The sequence below is a fragment of the Nothoprocta perdicaria genome, unplaced genomic scaffold (genome assembly GCF_003342845.1).
Source record: "Nothoprocta perdicaria isolate Ctin4 unplaced genomic scaffold, notPer1 scaffold_120, whole genome shotgun sequence".
Lineage (NCBI taxonomy): Eukaryota > Metazoa > Chordata > Aves > Tinamiformes > Tinamidae > Nothoprocta > Nothoprocta perdicaria.
The window spans coordinates 1,184,575-1,205,348 of NW_020454317.1; the positions used below are offsets into that span (position 1 = coordinate 1,184,575).

General features: G+C 37.4%; 1 protein-coding gene across 2 annotated transcripts in view; it reads left to right on the forward strand.

The window, feature by feature from the left end:
* Window positions 1–403: 403 nt before the first annotated feature.
* The window catches only part of KPNA1 (karyopherin subunit alpha 1), a 46,193-nt gene continuing 25,822 nt past the window's right edge, over window positions 404–20,774 (forward strand). Inside the window, exons 1-6 of one of the 2 annotated variants that reach the window (XM_026054303.1) lie at window positions 404–456; window positions 10,599–10,732; window positions 13,231–13,338; window positions 15,303–15,402; window positions 15,525–15,619; window positions 18,257–18,388. In XM_026054303.1, the coding sequence (XP_025910088.1) occupies window positions 432–456; window positions 10,599–10,732; window positions 13,231–13,338; window positions 15,303–15,402; window positions 15,525–15,619; window positions 18,257–18,388 (594 nt within the window). In that variant the 5' untranslated portion in view covers window positions 404–431. Of the gene's footprint in view, window positions 457–10,581; window positions 10,733–13,230; window positions 13,339–15,302; window positions 15,403–15,524; window positions 15,620–18,256; window positions 18,389–20,774 lie in introns of those variants that run through there. The other variant, XM_026054304.1, reaches the window with a different exon arrangement.

Consider the following 20,774-nt stretch of genomic DNA (forward strand, 5'->3'; position numbering starts at 1 on the left):
GCGGCGCTTCTGCGTGTGCGGGGCGGGCGCGGAGCGGGGCTCGCCCGGGCGGGCGGCGCGGGGGCCGCGGGGCGGCGCGGGGCAGGGAGGGAGGGAAACTTTCCCCGCGCTTCTGCTGAGCCCGCCCGTTTTGTTTTCCCCGGCGGTCCCGGTCGCTCTCCTCAGAGCTGTTGCTTCTCCCAAGCATCGTCTCGTGTTTTAGATTATTCCAGACCGATTGCAATATTTTTTTCTTTGCCGATGATCTGTGGTGCAAGGTTTGGGCTTTTTTTTTTCTGTGGACGTGAGGACTCTTTCCCTTTGGCATGTGTCTGGGGAATCTTAGAAGCACCAAAAATTCACCCCATTCATGATCTTTCAAATTTGTATACCTTTTGCAAGGATAGAGGTAATGATGATTTTAAACWTTGCCTCTTGAGGGCGTTTGATGAATGCTGAAACTCCAAAGATGCCAAGGTTTGTCATGAGATGTGAAAGTATTGGGCTGCAGTTTCTGCTGAATTCCCAAACGATGTGGTTCATATTCTTGTTACCTGTTTTTATTCAAAAAACCGCTTCTCTCTCTCTGGTGGTTTTTTTTTTTTTTGGTCCATGGTGTGTCTTTTGCTCTGATTGCTTAAGTCTGTCTGCTTAACATCCATAAGACACGTATGAAGTCTGTATATGCTTATGGGCTCCGTAGAGGTGAGATTGCAACTCCATCCCTAAAAGCCAAGTGTTTTAAAGCTTGAGCATTATGGTGAAGAGWAGTTTGAATCAAGCTAATCTTAGATGTATTTGTAGGTAGGTTTGTTGTGGATTTGTTATGTTGCCCCCGCCACCGGCTACGTTACCACCTGAATTGACATTTGAACGAGTAAGTTCAAATCAAATTTGTGTCTAACAAATAATACAGTTGTGCATCTAATTGTACATTAGATGTATCCACAGGCACTGGGAAAATGACATGCAGCCTGAGCCATGAGAAGACCTATAAGGTAGAAGTCCCTCTCAAAATCACTTTTCATAGAGATGCACATAGGACTGAGGAGTATGATTTTTTTTCCCCACCTCTTTGAGGTTTTCGTATTATTTAGCAGCAGCTTTATCGTGTGCCATCTCTAATTCCAACGCTGTATGAGGATGTGTCCTTTTTGCCATCGGTGTACCACCCATCAGCTCTTTCTGGTGTTAAACTCTGTGTGGGTGTTTCAGGCCTGACTTGCCTATGTGGTGTATTTAGGTCAGTGCTAGTTACTACTGCTAGTTGAAGAAATCCCAGTTCATTGTGATTTGAAAGCAGGGAGAAGGCAAAGGTTTGGTTCAGCAGCACAGTCCAAAGACACTGCTGAAACAAAAGGTACTGCACACTTCTGATATTGTAGCAGCTTATGAAAAGTTCTTTATCAGAACTATAAAGYATAAATGAGTATATGAACAGATTGTTTAATAGTTGCATTCCAGTTTCATTGTTTCAGTGCAGTGCTTTTTCTTTTCCTTTTTCCCTCCTTTTCTTTTCTTCTTCACTAAACCAACTAAAATGAACAGAATTGTGTGTTATATTTTAGACTGCCTTTCTCTAGCTGGCAGCCTTTTCTGCTTTGATATCTTCTGTTTTGTCTCTTCATGAGACTCGGGCATTTTTCTGTGGTGTTTTACAAGTCTTGGAGTGGCGAAGAGCATCTTAATGCATCCTTAAGAACAAAGAAGGAAAGTGTATCTCTAATGGCAACATTGCCRGTAAGGAATATGAGGTTAGTGGAGCCAAAATGATAAGGTCTGTGTGAAAAAGCATAAAATAGAGGTGTTAAACAGGTGATGTGATCTAGGGTTTATGGTTCAAGTTAGAAGCATGAGGAAATAAAAGTGACAGCAAATAGGTAAGTTTAAGGGTTTTGTTTAAATRCTTCAGAAGGCAAAAGAGAGTAGGGGTAGTGGGAGTCCAATAGGCTATGCTCAAGTGAAGATAACAGTYAAGAAAAATAAGACATTAAAGGAAATGTTCAACTGCTGGAATTTTGTGAGAGGTTGAAATGTCTAAACRGGAGTTTTTGGAATGAAGTAACAAGCAACAAGTTAGAAGGACCAGACTACTTTCGTTTCCAGAGAACAAATTTGAAAGCTGAGCTGATAATGGAAGCATCTAGCCTCAAATTAAAAGATTAAAGAATAACAGAAGCMCTTGTTTAAAAAAGAATCATAATGAAAAAAGTCCTGGTGCAAATTTTAGAGATAAGTGGCATTGATGTCACGGAAAGTCTTCAATTTTTCTGCTCTGAAAAAAAACCTCCCCAAAACTCTCACCCTCTTGCAGCCTTTCAACTCTGTCAACAAAGTATTGTRTTTGCAAAACCAAATGTGGAGTTTTCAGGGTACAAAATGCTRGCAAAGCTTTGACTTGTTTTCAGGAGGGTAGAGATACTCTGGAAAACAGCAAGGATAAATTTAAACAGAACATGGTGTGAAAATCTCTTCTAAATGAACACGTGCAACCAAAATCTTCAGAAAGGACAACTGGAAATCATMCTGCATATTGTGCTCCCTCGTTAATCTCCTGAAATGCATTAAACATTGTGTGGCTGTTACCATTCATTATGAGAAAAATGCAACAGAATTGGAGGTGGTCTAAGGCAGAACACTATGTTTCTGTTACCAGAATGTTTAAAAAAGCATGCTAGTAGTGAGAAGTTTGGTGAAAAAGTGGTTGGAAGTATTAATGTATTGCATGTTACACGCTCACTTCTGTTTATTCATTTATGTAATACAGGTATTAAATTTATTAAAGTGAATGCTTTTTAAAAACCTAATCATTGCTGAGTGTCATGAGGTGACAAAAGCTAAAAACATCACAAGTGGAAGAAATAGGTTTACGTTTCTTTGAGTGTGTGTGTGTGTGTGTGTGTGTGTGTATATATATATACATATATATATATAAAAACATACACTGAGTTTTAGGAGTATACCCCTAAAAGATTTAAGATTTAGCTTGTCACCATCTGACAGTTGAAAGTTTTCTTCAGTAAACTTCAGCTTTACTTGAGCTTACTACAGTAAGCTGAAAGTTTACTTATGATCACATAATTCTGCAGTGATTATTTTCACTTCTGTTTTTGTTTGGTAGTTCAGACCACTTGTCAGGCTCTGCAGATGTATTCATATTTTTTTCTGAGAATCTAATTGGAGTTTGTCACCTAAATGTATATATCTTTTTTACAGAATGGGTATAAAGTTTAGATTACAAATGACTAATAAGCTGATTTTTAGAATTAATCAACTTGTAATTATATGTCCWGATCTCCAAACGAGCCATTGTAAGCCTAGAAAATCTGGTGCTAAGGTTATGCGTGACACATGCCTGTTGCTGGATAAGGACGGGACTTAGACCRTCTAAGCCATCTGGTGGTAATTTCGTGTTGAGAGTTAAACTGTTACAATTTCTGTTGGCCTAAGAAAGGATGAAACTGCTTCTTAAAAGATGTAAGTTTTTGTAACTTCCACGTGACCACTTATTTAGCTGCCTAAAACTATGTTTGGTTGATGTTTCCACTATTGTGAGAAACAGCACAGAGGTAAAGGAGATGCTAGGTGTGGATGGGACAAGGGAAGTGAAGTGAACATCCCGGAGCTTTAAAACTCTATGGGGTTTTTTGGCTCAGTGTGGTGGCCGATCTGGTGGCCAGTGAGGCCACCACWGAGATGGCAGACTGGTGGCCAGTCTTCTGCAGCTGTCTTGTTGATGTGCTGAAGTAGTATGCTTTCTGTAGAATTTTGWCTTTCTGTTGTTTTATGTTTTTATTATTACTCCTCAATTATCTGGGAGAGTATTGGCACATGAYGCGTATTTCTTAATGTAGAGTTGCTGCAGCCAGTGTTCTGGTTGATTTGCAAATTTGGTTGAGTGCGAATTTATAATCAGGGAAGGTGTGGGGTATATTTGGTTTCAGAATCCACTGCCATTTGCAATCCTGAATACAAGTTGTATGAAACTACAAAACTAACTTTGTTTAAAAAAAAAAAGCTTATTTTTAACATAATGTATATTTWAAAAGTGTATGGTCTCTTTTTCATTTAAGAAATGCTTCAAGATCCTCTGATGTTCTCCTGCAAAGAAAGTTTTAGTTCATGTTAGGATATTAGAAATGTTAGAATGACACTTTTGTGATGACTATTCAGTGATGCATATGGCTGCTTTTCAAATGGTCCTCTTCTTAAATATTACCTTACAGAAAATATATTGTGTTTCAACTAGTTCTGTAAGGCTACATAATATGTGCTGCCTTCTTAACTAAACTGAGAAGAAATCTTTGTTTTAAAATGAAAGTAAATTAGATTTTGTAATTTACTTTCAGACAGAAATAATTGCTTTCACACAGAAATAATTGCTTCTGTTATTTCATACAAATTAATGTACTTAAACATTTAGGGCTTTGAAAACTATATTTGCTACCTTTAAGTGGGGGGGAAAAACATTAAAAATGAAACTCAAAAACATCTCAGAGAACTTGGTGATGGTAAATATATGGGGAGATACTGGATATACTGAGTTAATCTTTTATTGATTCTTTTTTCTTTGGTAAAACTTTTCCAATAAACCCTTGTAAAATTCATTACTACTTAATTGCCCAAGCAGTGTATGTGGGAGTATCCTCAAAAGAAGTCTAATCCTCAAACATTTATAGATACACTTAGGTGACCGCTTATGGTTGTTGGGACGTTTACAATTGATTAGACTTGCCTACTGTGTTACTGTTTGAGGCAACTACTTTTTAGTGTCTTAAAGGCAATTTAGGGATTTGGCATGCTGGTTTTTGATCTGACTTTGGGCATGTCTCAAGAAACGGTTCTTTGTGAGTAGAGAAAGTCTTGTCTGAATATCAGCTGGTAGTAGTGTATTCAACTGATTTCTCAGGATTAATCAGCATTTCTGCAAAAATATATATTTTTTAATACAGAATTTTCTGTAATGCAACACTTTTCTCCCCCTTCTTTCTGTGGAAGAGCAGGAGATCACATTGATGAAAGGAGACATCCCTGTGGAGCTGAATCGGCTGGAACTGAGAGCACATTTCCTTAGCATTGTTTTCATTTCTCTTTTTTTTTAATTTTGTTTGTTTGTGTCTGAGCATGTCTTTTATATTAGAAGATGAGTCAACACTAAGCTTTCTAATTTATCTGTATTTTAAAGCCCCATGTTGTGTAAAAAAAAGTACATCTTTTCAGGCCATGCATCATCTCCAGCTTTAAATTGTCCTCAGTTTGAGTAGGCTGCAGTCAAGCTTGCCAAAGAAGTAGAGCACTCTGAATTTGTAAGATGATCTTGACTCGCTATTTCACAGGTTGATAAATCTGCCAGAACAGAAACAATTGTGAATTAATACTACTGGGCATGGGGCAGGGAGGGCGGGGAGAGAGTGCTTCTAGAGAAAGGTAGACTTGAAGGATAGATGCATGAATGGTAATTCCATGAAGAGATCTTGCTGCTTCTGTTTTCTTTTTTTCTTTTTTTCTTTTCTTTTCTTTTTCTTTTCTTTTCTTTTTTTTTTTTTTTTTTTTTTTTTTTTTTTTTTTNTTTTTTTTTTTTTTTTTTTTTTGAGGAAAGATTGCTAAGACAAAATTGTTTCAAAGCTGTATATTCTGTCCATGCTTAACTGATAAGGTTGATAACTGATAAGGTTGTGTTAAATTTGAAATCGTTTCAGTCTTGGGTTCTTGGTTGCCGAAGGTGCTTATTCTGCTCCATCTCCATCATTCTTGTGATCACATGTGATGCTGTGTTTGCCATAGGAAGAGTGTTACTGGTCTTGTTTTTCTACGTAGGCTGAAACTTGCCCTTCTTGCCGGTGAATAGCACTGATGTCTGTCCCTGCTGCTTCCCAAAGCCACAGCAAATGAAATTCACATCATCCTTTAGTGCTACGTTTTGGAGTAACATCAAGAAAACATACTTTTAGTGCTATTGTTAGTATTTTACAGTGCGTGAGATGCATTTTGCAGTTCAATTTTTACAAGTAGAGAAGATTAAGCTGAAGTGATAGCAATTGGCTGTATGCTGCTTGAGCAAAACCTTTTGGTAACCTAGGTAAGCATCCTGTCTTCAGAGACTGGCAGAGCTATGTGATGTCTAGAAGTCTTTGGAAAACAGCAAAAAATAATCCTGTCCCTCAAGTAATAAGGGTGTTTCTACTGGTGAGCACTCCTGCATAATCCCTGTTGAACTCCCATTGACCACAGGGATCCATTATGCTTTGTCAAATATTTTTGCAAAAGAAGCAGACTGTGTCAGTAAAATGTGTGTCTTGTTGAGTCAGTTTTTTTTCAATCAACAGGAAGGGATAATGAAGAGATTCATCAGTTTGCTGATTTTATGCACTTTCTTTTTGCACAGATTTACATTGTAAAAAGTGTAGGAACTTAGTGGATGTTTTCTGGTTTCTCTGGGATGATGGAAAATACCATTAGAGGTTTTCTGGGGAAATAGCGTTAATGCCTAGATGGTATTTTTTTCAGTGTGCAATATGTCTTCATGAGTATGACTGGCAGGGCCTTTAGTTATCTGTCACTTCCAAGGAAGTTGGGAGTTTGCTGCCACAAGGTACAAAAACTTGTGTTGCCCTCCTGAACTGTTGCCTTTGGTGAGAGCAGTGAATGACCACGTGCAGTTTTCAGAATACAGTTGTTTAAACTGGAACAAGTTTTTGAGTCTCTCATTAAGAGCATCAGCGGATGGCATAGCCTGTTGCCAGAGACCTATGAGCTGGTAGAGTGTCTSTCTGTAGGGGTTTGATGTTAGGAATCAGAATCATAAGGAAACTTTAKTTCTTTAGAGAAGGAAAGGAAAAKAAGGAAACTTTAGTTCTTTAGAGTCTGAAGTTCTAAGGCAGAGTCAAGCTATAAAGAAAGATGTTTAGAGTTGAAGGTTTTGCAGCAGTTGCGCAGTTTTGCAGCATGGTTGAAACATTTCTTAGCTTCAATTATTTGAGTTGCTTTTCCCGTCTTTGGAGCGCTGCTCTGATAGCATCATTTCCAATATAGTTTGTTCTTTCAGGATTGACAGCATCTATTCTGGCCTTTCACTGACTCTTTAGAGGCAGCCTGAGGGAGYGAGTGAGCACCTTGGCAGTAAAACGGAGCTCACAACTGGGCCTCCAGTGAATCATTTCCTTCTGACAACTGTTATTTAGGAACCGTAGACTGGTAGTGTCTTAGAACATGGATCTTCAAGGTAACTTCTTTTGGTGATCAACTTATAATGTTTCTCTTCAGTATTTTTGTCCACCTTCCTTTTCAAGTCTTTCTCTTCTAATTCGTTTGAATTGGAAGGTAAAATTCCTTGGACAATTTTACAGCTGAAATACTTTGTTTTCTATTTCCACTTCTAATTGCAAAGAGGAAAATGTGGACTCTTACCATCTTTGGTATCAGCAGTATGTTTAGTAGTCTTATCTTCAGTCATCTTTTTGGGTTGCGTTTGCTCTTTTGTAATTCTTGATTTTGAGGCCTGTATTTTTGCATCTGGATACTACTGATGTGTAGAATGAACAAGAGTGTTAGTCACATGCCATTTCTTCTAGAAAATTCCTTAAACTTTCCGGTGTGATTCCTGATTTAAGAAGTCACAAACGTATTTTTATCCTGATCTATGTGATAGCTTGGAAAGGTAGTTTATCAAAATAAGTGACTCTGCATTTCACACTGTCTCTGATTTTTTTTTTTTTTTTTTTTTCCTTGATAGTGAAGAAATAGATGCTGACTGCTTCAGGTGGGCGGTGCTTTTCTCATTTTTCAAAAAGTCTGAGCTTAGATCATTTTCAGTTTTGGACAGAGGACCTGTCTTAGCTAAAAGTTTGGGGATCCTCATTGCTTCAATGAGTGTAGACAATCAAGAATGGATGATGTTTTCAGTTTATTAAAGCATTTTATTTGAGGACTACCAGATTGAGGGAGAGAAAGTGTTGTGTGAGGTTTGGGTTGTGCTGCATAAAAATCGAAGAGTACACCRTGAAAACTTACCAGGTCACTAGAGGTTTTTAACTAGAGAAGAGACTATCCAAAAAATGGAAAATACGCTGCTATCTTTAGGAGAGAAAAGATTGGTAGAACGTTTCCATGACAACCACCATAGATTTTTATCAGAAGTGTCATGAATTTTTTTTTTTTTTTGGTGGGGGGGAGGAATCTAGGGCTTAGTGTTTGCTCTGGGAAAAAAAAAGTCCTGTGGGTGAATTCATGGTGACTTTTACCAGTTAAGCCCCAATAAATTGGCATAAGGTTAGTGGAAGGGCAGTTGGAAGTTGTTATGCCCCTTTGATTTGGTCTAGGGAAAAGGCTACATCCTGAAAAGTGGAAAAGAAGATGTATACAAAGCAATTATGAATGATCGAATCAACTAACGTAGGATTATTTTATTCTCAATGATGAAGTAATTTGTGTTGTCACCCTGAATAACTCCAGTGATGTTATCGGTAGATCTGGGCTAGATAAAATGCTGGATGTGGTCATAGAATTCCTTACCAGTAGTCAAAGAAACAGTGAGAAAAGGGTTGAGGATAAGAGCTGATTTGAGGATAAGAGGATAAGAGCTTCTTTTAAAAAATAATTTGAGATTATACAGTTCAGATAGAAAGATATATAAAATAGATATGTGTTGGGATTATATTTATTTGCTTCCAGTGACAGACTATTATAAAATATTTTTGAAGTCTTTACTAGTGGAATTAGTTAAGTATTTGAATAGTGAAGGAAGCTCTATTTTTGTACTGTGAAAAGAAGCAACTTCATTTCTCCAGTCATTTGGTGGTAGGAGTTTCTAGGAAGGCTTTGCTCCAGGTGAAACACAGTAGGCCCTCTCCAGAGGTTTTTGTGTGTACAGGCTGACTGTAGAATAGAAGAGTTAGTTAGTTCGCAAAGTGAGCTGTCCTGAAAGTCAGGAATAAGCATGCCAAAAGTTGTACCTACCAATAAGGATAATCCTTATGCTATAAAAACACAGCTGCCAAAGTTACTACCATTTAATAGCAGTTTTATGGGACTGCTGAGCAACGTGGTATACTTCATTTGCCTGATTTAAAGAAAGCTTGCACAAAACACTTATGTAACCTTTTACCTCAGTTTCTGTTTGAACTGTGTCTGGAGTTCACTTTTCTTACCTCTAGAATATATTCAGTTTTTATTTCAGAAAGTTTTGGGAACAGGAAAAAAAAAAAAAAAGAGTATTTATTAGTCACAGTGTCTTTTTACTGATAAAATCCAGGGCTTCTCCAAATATTTCTTTCAATATCCAGGTTATAGTTGTTTATAAACTAAAATGGAAGGAAAATGTTAACTCCAAGTGTACTGCAGGAAACATGAAAATTTAAAGCTCAGGCACCTAAATACATACCGAAAGTAGTTTTTAGGTTATGTAGGAAAATTCTAGAGTTTCTAGAGGATCTTTCTGTAGAAGATTTTTTTTTTTTAAAGGAAACTTTTTATGAAGAAACTTTTGAACATAATTAGGTGAGAAATTACCTGTATGCTGACCTTTTTGTGCTGCACTCAGTGTAATATGCAACTGAGTTTAAATGTGGTAGTTTCGTGAAGCTTAACAGTATTAAAAACATGTTCTGGTGGCCAAGTTTTAACTTGAGGTGAAGTCTGAAATATGTCTCTTTGAAAGTGGAGTCTGATGTTCTATTCTATACACTGTTTTCTGGCATCAGCCAATTACAAAGAGACTCTAATGAGAAGCACATTTCAGTATCCTCTTTTTCTAATCTCTTAAAACTCTTTGCTAATTCAAAGAAGAGGTCAGAGTAGGCTTGCTTACATTTGTTGTGCTTTGAGATGAAAATCCGAGCAGTTCAGAGCCTGTTGCTAGGTTTTAAAGTAAAAAGTGCACGCAGGGTCTCACTTGGTGGTTCTRTCCTTATGGAATTTGATGCAGGTAGCATCTATTTGAAAGAAATTGTCAAAGATCCTGTAGTTTTAGATATAGCATAATATCCTAAATTTTGTATTATAAAGCTGCRGATATGTCAATATTAAATTATGTATCTATATGAAGATACATGTCATAGTGAGCTGTTTTAGAAATCTCTTCCTAATCTTTTCAAAAAAGTGATGTAGGAACAGAAGCAGTAGCAGGGTAGAGCACTGAAGGTGGAGACTTGATCTGCAGCTCATCATGGGGACTAATAAATGAACTAAAGACTATGAATGAACTAAAATGATGTAAGACCACATCACTGTTGAGTGAAGGCAGGAATACTTAATTAGTTTATTTTCCATGTAACATTTAYTAGTGTAACTTTCTTTTTGTCTTGGTCTGCTTCTTCCTTCTACAGTGCCCTCTGCCATGTACATCTCGGTTCTTTCTTAAAGATATATATAACTTATTCATACCTTGCAGCCACAAAGAGCAGGTTTGATGTTCTGACATGAGAGACTGGCTCTCTGAAGTGCCCGTTCAACTCTGTGAAGTTCTACCTTCGAAGTTGCTACAAGTTAGGTGGTAGGGTGTGAAAGGGCAGTGACTGGAGGTGCCTGCCTACCAGGGATGCCGAGACACAAACAGAACATAAAATGACGTGTTGCTGAGTGACTTTATTTTGACATTTTCTCTTTTTAATTGCACTTTAAAGGAACCATGACGACCTCAGGAAAAGAGAACTTCCGCCTGAAGAGCTACAAGAACAAATCTCTAAACCCCGATGAAATGCGTCGCAGGCGGGAGGAAGAGGGTCTGCAGCTGCGGAAGCAGAAGAGAGAGGAACAGGTATTAGAMGACAGCTGTGATAACTATAATTAGTCCTCAAATGGGCTTCATCTTGCAAAAATATGTCCCTGGCTCTTTTTGACCTTTGGAAAAGCTCATTCTTAATTGTTTGTGCCCTGCCAAATTCAGGCAGTGAGAAAGAGAAGTCATTCGCAGTCTTCTGCAGATGGTGCAAACTTAGTGAGTGCTCCTCATTCGCTCAAGTGTAAGATTCGCTCAAGTGCTTAGTAGCTTGGCTAAGCAACTTAGCCTTAGTTCCAGTTATCCAGTTGATAACTAGAACTAAATTAGAACTAACCTAGCTCTGACGGTAATTGAGCCTCTTCCATTTTGTTGAGTTGTGGTGTCTTTAATCTCTTTTTAGAGAGTAGAAAGCTAAAGTGGGACGACAGGAAACTTTGCAGCTAGAAAAGGAGGAAGAATGGGTCTAACCAAGTCCTTATAGGTTGTCGGAAATGTTTCCTTGAGGGAAGAAATAGATTGCTGCCCTGATTATTCTCAGTTTTCTTTCTCAGAGTTCCAGGTCATTTATGAATTWACAAAAGTTCGTTCTCTGTCTGTACTTATGGGGCTAATATTTTGAATAGTGGATTTAATATATGTTGCACAGCCTGATGATTGACAAAAATGTTTGTAAACATTCTTGTTTGTTCCTATTCTTGTCTTRGTAGTGGTTAATACTCCACATAGCAAATGGCAGATGCTAGCATTAAATGGAGAAACAGCAGCTGTGATGAGGTGATGAAAACCCATCYTCTCATTAAAAAGAGGTAGATTTGAGGAGTTATTGCACTTGTTCTCCTGTTCATAGGAAACCGTATGGATTTGATTGAAATCCAAGTAAAGTTACAGTAAATCTTTTTCACCTGTGTTCTGGTTTCTGAATTTCCAACAAAGATAGAAGGTTTTGATTTAGAATCAAAATGGTTCTAAATGGTAGGTTAAGTCTTCAATGTGATTTATTATGTCTTTCACAGTGTCAGTGCTAGATGCTTTGAAGAGAAATGCATAGTCTGGSAAGAGTTGAGAGTGTTTTACAGCACATTTTGCTGATTTCAGTCAGGTACAGCAGGCGGCATTCTTAGATCACTGATACCAAGGAACAGCACTGACGTTATCTGTAAAGCTGCTGTTAAATTGGAAGAATTATGGGACACTTCAGAAATCTCTTATTTTTGCCTCTGACCTTTCCAGGACCTGATTACCCCAAGTTGCCTAATAAAGAAGTAATAGGATTAACAATTTTCTTTAAGAAAAGAAAACACTATCTGGACTAACAATGTGAAGTATGTGAATGTAGAAGTGGAGCTGGCTGCAAAGTACTTTTTTTTGCTCTTTTAGCACTGCAGCTGTTTCAGACTGAACGTGTCTGCAGGTACTTCCCTTTTATGTGTTTGACACGTAGGTCATGGGGATGGCTAGTGTTTGACTTAATAGTAGACTGCTGCTGAGAATGCCACTTTGGCCATTATAGTTGCAAGTTGGAACCTTGTGAGAAAAAAAATGTTCTTTAACTGAGCTGTTTTCATTTGCAGCTTCCTGTTCTGATTATTTTCATACATACTGTGTTTTGTTGTCTTAAAATTGTTTTTGTCTTTTCAGCCTACCCCCTAAAAAACCCCAGACAAACAAACAAACCCATACACGCAGCCCACCTGTCTCTTAGTACCCCACTGAAATCTCAATATTTTCACATAACTGGAAAACTATGAATTTTGGCTTAGATTGTGAAGTACAATGTTTATGCAGTTCAGTGGACACATTGTACAATGCCTCCTAGTAACAGCAGGTCTGTGCCTGGTCTCTGTTTTGTCTGTGCACTGTGGTGCTGCACGTCTGGAATGGCTCGGAGCTGGAGCTCTGTTTCTTGAGCTTGTCAAGGAAGAACTTGAGCGGCACCCCCAAACTGAACTTCTTGTTACTAATATTTCTTCTAGTGAGAGATCTTGGTTAAAGGGGGAAGAGTTGCAGCTGTCGCCTCTAGCTCTCCCTGTGACATCTCAAACTGGCCACATCCTTTGCTTGATCAACAACGGACCCTGGTTCCCCTCATCCCAGTATCATTTCCACAGCCCAGTCCTAAGCGATTGTTCTTTAAAGAAGTCTCTTCCCTGCAGCAGTGACCATAGTTGCAGCAGCTGTTCCACGAAATCTGTTACACACAGCAATTTTTCAGGTGTTTGAACCCCAGCATCCTCCTTTGATCTTTGCAAGAGGACAAGAAAACTATCATCCAAAAGGTGGAAGTAAGTGGAGCAGTACAGTGAAGAAGAAAAAGGAATATCAGTGAAGATTTTTCAGAAATTTGGGGAGACAATATTCTTTTGTTGTGTTCATTGAATTGATTTATGAGTCCAAAGGAAACCCAATGCCAGGATGCTTCTTCCTTTAGGTGATACTGTATGTTATTTTTATTGCAGCCTTATATGACATGTTGTGTACATAYTGACTGTCAGTTTGGAGCTGTCAGTTTTATTAATTTTTTCTTCTCTCTTTAGTTATTTAAACGCCGAAATGTTGCAACAGCTGAAGAAGAAGCAGAGGAGGAAGTAATGTCAGATGGTGGCTTCCATGAGGCCCAGATGAACAATATGGAGATGACTTCTGTAAGTGTTGAGAAGGATTTTTTTTTTTAAACTGATCACCCCTAACGTGCAGTAGCTTTAAGAGGAGTACCATATGAGAAGAATGTGGAAAATGATATTCAAAGAGCTTATGAACAGCCCTTAAATACCTTTATCAGCAATAGTGACCTGAAACAGATTRCATAAGAGAGAAATGTTAGGAACAGAGTGAGTGGTTGCTTAGGGAGTGTATATCCTTTCAAGAAAACTAAATTACTAAGTTAAAATATCATTTTTACAATCACCCTGATTACTTCTTGATATTGACTGTSCTAGATTATTATTATTATTTTTATTAAACTTGCAGCACCTGAAAAATTCAAATGTGGAGTGTGCAAATGTGCTTTTGCATTTTACAAAGTAGAAAGGGACTAGATGGAAATCTGTTACGTAGCTTTTAAGTGGCACAGTTTTAAAGCAGGATGTTGGAAACATAGCTAGAGCTGCTTAACTRTCTGCATGTGTCCTTGAACTCTGTTCAAAACTGGAACTACTGGAACTTAAAATTTATCTTAGTAGAAGTTAGTGGTTTTTTCCTCTACTTTTCCCCATTTCTTTGCCATAGTCTAAGAATGGTAGAAAGAAAAATGGTAGAGGATTTRAAAGAGGATGAAAAACATACAATCCCCACTGGGCCCTAACGACTGYCTATTAGTCTTCACTCTTGCATCTATTTTCAGAATATTCAAATGATATTATAACGGAAATGAGGCTGGTTTTAGTTTTGTCTCTTGGAGATTAGAGCAGCCTTAAAAATTACTGAGATACAGAACTGTGGTAAATCTGTAACGGAACATATTGTTTTACTCTTCAAACAAGTCTTTAAGTATCAGACAAGTGAAAAATACTAGCTTGTGTAGAGGAGTTGATGGTAAAAGTAAGGAAGAAAGCCTATATATKTGGGATAGGTAGTAGTGTTATACAAACTTCTGCTTTAAATGCCATTAATTTCAGAGTCTTAACAGTTGGAACTGRAAGATTTAGAAAGTATTAGATTTTTCTGATTCCCTTCTAGCTGCAAGTTGCCTCCTATGAAAAAATCTAGACYCTTTATGTTCTTTTACTGGGATCACAAATACAGACTAAGATGAAGTATTTTCACTACTGTAATCTAACTTTCTCTTGGTTTTGGATCAGAAAATCATGTAGTGAAGGAAAAATATCCAGCTGTCCCTGTGCTAYTCTTTCCATGGATATACACGTGATAAATGAAGTGTCATTCCTGGCATAAGAAAGGTTACTGATTTAACTTAGCCRTATTGGTGGAAATACTGTCAATATCTTGGAAAGCTTAATACTCTGATGTACTTGTGATGTCTGTTATGAGGTTTATCAGACTTTCTAAAAATGAGAGTTCCTGTGTTTTTTGGTGTTAGAGAATAACTCTAAAAGTATATATTGCAAAAAATCTAAACAATAGCATAACCAGAAATGTTCTTGCTTAACAGCGATTGTTATTTCAATATAATCCCTTGTTAAAACTGACACTTATGTAGTTGCTTTATGGAGGGGAGAGAAGAAAAGGGAGACAATTTGGAACTATTTGGAATTGCTTATTCTTCCCTTCCTTCTCCTTCCGCCCCTCTCCCACCCTGACGAAATAAAAAAAAAAGTTATTTTAGAATGGATTAAATAAAATTTCCTGCAAGAAAAAGACTTCTCTTTCAGAGAAGAAAGACTTCACTTAATAATGTGTAAGGAGAAGAAAGACTTCACTTAATAATGTGTAAGGAGAAGAAAGACTTCACTTAATAATGTGTAAGGCTGATATGTATTCCGTTGAATGATTATTTTAATAATGATCATTATTGTCCAGACTGTTTTTTCTCTCAGAGAAACTTTTTATGGTAATGTAGCAAATATCGTAACCTTTACCCATTAATMCAAGATTTTCTTGTCCCCCTTTCCCTCTCTCTGTTTCTCTGTCTTGCCTATTCAAATCCTAGAGTGCTGTCATCACCTCTGATATGATAGAGATGATTTTTTCCAATAGCCCAGAACAACAGCTTTCAGCCACCCAGAAATTTCGAAAGCTTCTCTCCAAAGGTGAGTGCTGAAACTACTTGGAGGAAAATGTAGAAGGGCTCTGGCTTATGCGTTTACTTTACCAGGAGTGAAGATCCTACAAAGAAATTGAAGCATCTAACTTTGTGTTTTATTTTGAATAGAACCAAATCCCCCAATAGATGAGGTYATAAGCACACCAGGAGTTGTGGCCAGGTTTGTGGAGTTCCTCAAACGGAAAGAAAACTGTACATTACAGGTATACAAATATAAATCTCTTTATCTTTCTGCATTATAAGGAAAATGGATGGTGCAATTTAGATAGAAAGTATCAGTTTTTGCTAAGTTAGATGTACTTCTGTTTTTCATATGCAGATTAACACAGGATTTTATTTTCAGGAATTCTAGAATTCTGTTTCTAGGCCTATGATGGGAATAGGAGAGAGAACGATGACTTTTATTGTGTAATGGCTAACATAGAGTCTTTAAGSTTTCTCAGGTGACAAAAAGTGTTTGAAATGTGGGCCTCAAGATGTAAGGCATTAAACTAAAATATACTCTTTGTCTTTTCTATAATAAATGAAGGCAGCTTTAAGTCTTTAGAATTATGACAAATTACAGACTTAAATTCTAAAAAGTTTAGAACTTTAGATAACATCTTTAATGGTAAAGGTAGAAACCATGAATCTTTTTTTTTTTGCTTTTGTTTGAAAAGCTTCATTTTGTTTGTTACAGTGATGGTTAATTGGTGTTTGTCTTGACTTCTTGGAACTTCATCTGATTTCTAGCTCTTGCTTTTTCTGGTCAGTAATCTTTTTTTTCTGGACTAACAGAAAATGCTGAATTGGAAGGAAATTTTGTAATAACGGAAGAATGTCAAGAACTGACAACTTTCATAGTGCAATATATAGATTAGAGTCAACGCTCTGTCAAAAATACACAAAGTGTAGAGTTGTAGTGCTCCATGAAGTCCAAATTTTGGTGGATGGAGCTATGCATTTTTTTCTTGTATTGTAGAGAAAAACTATCATTTATTTGAATTAGTTTTCAACTTGAGACCAGCAGAATTCCAAAGGTCTGTAAGTCACTATTGAGGAACCTATGATATTTAACTAGGAGGAGGAGCCACTCCATGGAAAATTAAACAATCCATTTATCAGAAAAATTGAATTCCTTTCATGGGGCCTCTAGCATGAAGCCTTAAGACACAAAAATAAAGGGAAGCAATGAACCAGGTAATGTTTGAAGGATGTATTTGCAGAATATGTTTGAATAGGAGAGAAAAAGAAGGATGGCATCTACATCGAATGTATATACATCTGCAGTTTGAAAAAAAAAAAGCCAAAAAAACTTTAAATGCTATCATAGGTTGAATCAAATTATCACAGGTTTAATGGTATGTGCTACTTTTTTTTAAAAAAAAATGTAATTTATACATGAAAAGAGCACCTAGCTTAAATTGAAATTTTTAAGCTTGTCCTAAATAATTGGTAAGGAAGCAGTGAAAATATAAACCAGGCTACGTTGTTATTGATAGTCCATTCCAATTTTYGTCTTACCAAATATGCGTCAGGAAGAGATTTTTGCTGGAATCAGAGTTCGGAACCTCTTAGCCTCACCTTGCCCTTCTCTGGGACCAGGGTGGGAATGGACYTTGTTTCCAAGGGTGCTCTAAATTTACCACACGCACACAGACTTTGGGCCTTCTCTTCAGGTCATTCCTGACTACTTGGGATGCAGAAGGAGAGGGTTTTCAATTCATTTGGGATGCATGAAAATGTATTTTTTTCTCTCCATGTACTGCCACTGCTTRTATGATGAGCAATATGTGGAAACTCTCCTGTGGTAGTGACAGTGAAGCATAATATGACTTTGTTCTCCTTATTCCTTCTGTGTTGTTGAGGGAATTCGTAGTAAAAACTGAACTTTTGGCTAACCAACCATTCTGTAACTTTTTTTCATCTGAGATGTTAAATGGTGCTCTTGACAAGGGCATTGTCGGATTTCCTCTAAGTCTAGTTAGACATTGGAAAGGGCTCAGTTTGATGAAACTTTTTGAACAAAAAGATAGAGAGATCTCATGATTAACTTATACCAGAACTAAATTCATAAAAAGTTAAAATACCAAGTGTGGATTTGGATAAGGGAGTGTAGCCAGGCAGCTTGATCTTGGTAGTGATTGATATATAGATATATATAGATATATATATAGATATATAGTGAGGTTTTTTTTTTTTTTTTTCGTTTTTTCATTTTCCATCCATTATGAGTATATGACTGGAAAAGATAGGAAAGTCTGTGTTCTGAATAGTTCACTTTGCTGGCACTCACTATGAAACTAAAGTCAAGTTCTAAAATACAAGCAAGTGGTTGGAGGATGGCTAGCAAACCTAATATGCTCTATCAGGAAGCTAGGTACTTATTTCAGAGGAGGTAAAATTACAGGAAGGTAAGGATAATTTAAGTAGGTCTTAACCTATGCCTTTGAAATTTTTGCTTTTAGATCTTTAGCTTTTTACTTTGACTTGGTGATTTTTTTCTTTATTGCAGCCCATGCCTTCTCTTGTATTAAAGCAATTAATTTTGGAAACCTTTATTCTAATCACGTTCTACTACAAGATGATTTTTCTTTTAGTTGTATCAGGAGAACACACAACTAAATACTGCCATCATTAGAGTATTAATCTTTATGAGTATTTTTGCAGATTTTGATTTCATGTTATTAAGAATTCCAATTGTATGTTCCTGACTCTTAATTTGCAGATTTGTCTGTGATATTTAGGTATATGATGCTTTCCCTCCAGCAGTTCTTTCTGATTTTAAAAGACATTTAGTTTTCCCTCAATTTTGGTATGGCACAGAATGTTTCCAATAACATTTCTTCTGTACTTGCCAGTTTGAAGCTGCTTGGGTGCTGACAAACATTGCCTCGGGAAATTCCCTTCAGACTCGAATAGTGATCCAAGCAGGAGCTGTCCCCATCTTCATAGAGCTGCTCAGTTCGGAGTTTGAAGACGTTCAAGAACAGGTAAAGATAAAGAATATTTTGGTTTTGGTTCTTTACAGAAAGTAACAAGACCTTTCTGTAAGAAAGCCCCGTGTCTTTAGAGGGAATGTAGTGTTTAGCGGTTTGCACAACAACTGTTTCCTACCTAGCATGTATCAAGATGTCCGAGCAATTACTGCAATGTTATATTTTTCTGGAAATCATGTATTAACCACTGCCATCGTTAAATACATTTCCATCTGTTCAGAGTTAATATTGTTCTGCTTAATGAGGAATTTAAAAATACTTAAAAAAAAAAAAAAAAACTTTAGAAAATGAAAGTTCTTACATGTTTCTCCTGAAGGTAAAGTGTGAGGGCATTATGCTTTGCTGTCTGAAAATGGAGAAAAGGAGGCGAAAACGTAATCAGGTTTTCTATATGTATGTCTGCTGTATGTTTCAGGGAAAAAATGTCTTGAAAGATCATGGCTAAAATGAAGAATAAAGATCTGATCTTTGTKTGTAAATGCCACTTTGATGCCTTCCTTACAAATTAGGTTAAGAAATGAAGGGACCTTAGCGCAAAGTGCAGACCAAACATCTGACTTGGTGGTTTCTGCATGAGGTGCCTAAGTTGTGTTTGTACTAGATAGCAATGTGTCCAATATTGCTTTCAAGACTTCAAGTCATGAAATACTGGCCATATTGGTGCACAGTTTTTCAGTAATTTATAATTCTAGCTTGAAAATGTAGCTTTACTAAAAAAAAATCGAGTGGTTTTAGGTTTCAGGCATTGGCTTTTGTTTCTTTATATAGTTGACTTTCTTTTTTATATAGTTGACTTTAGCAGACTTTCTTTATTTTCCTGTAGTTCCTTAGAGGCCATAGTGTGATTTTTTTTTTTCCTGATGAAATAAGTTAAGCTCTGAATTCTCATTACAAAGATATTTCTTGACCTCTTATTTTTTCTGATCCTTTTCTGAACATTGCTCTGTTTTTAATATCTTTTTGTGCTGATTAAATCGTAAGCACTGGATAACCCAGTAATCTCTCTCAGATGTGCTGTTTGCAGAGGTAATACCTAATTTCTATCTCTACTTGATACATCCCTACGTAAATATCCAATATGTGTGTGAGGACTCTGCCTCAGAAGGAGGCTGTGAGCTCAGGCTAAGCTGATTATCCAGTATGATCCATTGTTCTTTTCAGAGCCACAGACTTCGAGGATTCAGTTCTCCATCCTATAAGTGTGACCCCTATTCTGTTTTCCTAGATGTCCGACCTTGCTTTTGGCTGTATTGAGATGCATGATTGGAAAAGCCCGGCTCATAAGCAGTTTGGATCACTGTATAATTCACCTTTTTCTCTCATAGCTGGCATAGAAGGGGCCACCTGTATTTAAGAGTGCCTAATATTTTCCACAGAAAAGACACTGTGGTGTTTTTTTGTCGTTACTGTTCCTTTCCATTGCTTATAAAGCTTTCTAGTTCATTGCTGTTTTGAGTCTTTTCAATTTTCAATGGCCTGTTTCTGCCTACATTATTTTGGAAAGGACTTTGTGAGAAAACTGGATTCAGGTGCTTCAGAAAATTTTGTTAAAGGAAATAAATATTTTTCCATATTTCAGAAAATAGTATTTTAAAAGTATGTTTATAATTGTATACTTTCTTTGAGGAAATTAGTTTCCCTTTGTTGTAGAAACTAGAAATTTGGGATGGAACTTTTCAAAAGTGAAACAGATATCATCTTCTGCCTATGTGAATATTGGTCCGAACTTAGATATAGGATATTAAATATGCTTTTTGGAATTCAAGCCTTTGGGCTTTTGAAATTTGTGGCATTACTTTCCAAAATTCAGTCATTGTTTGCAAAATACTGTTCCGTAGAACAATGAGGACATTGAGTGTGGTAAGAGATATCCATCTTTGTTCTCAATGATCTTAACCTGATCTTAACCAGCCCAACCTGAGGGCTGTGCTGCCATCCAGAGGGACCTGGACAGACTGGACGACTGGGTGGTGAGAAACCTTGTGAAGTTGAACAAGGGCAAGTGCAGGGTGCTGCACTGGGGGGGAATAACCCCGGATACCAGTACAGATTAGGGGTGGACCTGCTGGAGAGCAGCCCCACAGAGAGGGACCTGGGTGTCATGGTGGAYGACAAGATGACCATGAGGCAGCAGTGTGCCCTGGTGGCCAAGAGGGCCAACGGGATCCTGGGGTGCATTAAGAAGAGCGTCTCCAGCAGGTTGAGAAAGGTGATAATTCCCCTATCCACAGCCCTGGTGAGGCCACATCTGGAGACTGTGTCCAGTTCTGGGCTCCCCAGKACAAGAGGGATGTGGAGCTGCTGGAGAGAGTCCAGCGCAGGGCTACCAGGATGATCAGGGGCCTGGAACATCTGCCCTGTGAGCAAAGGCTGAGAGAGC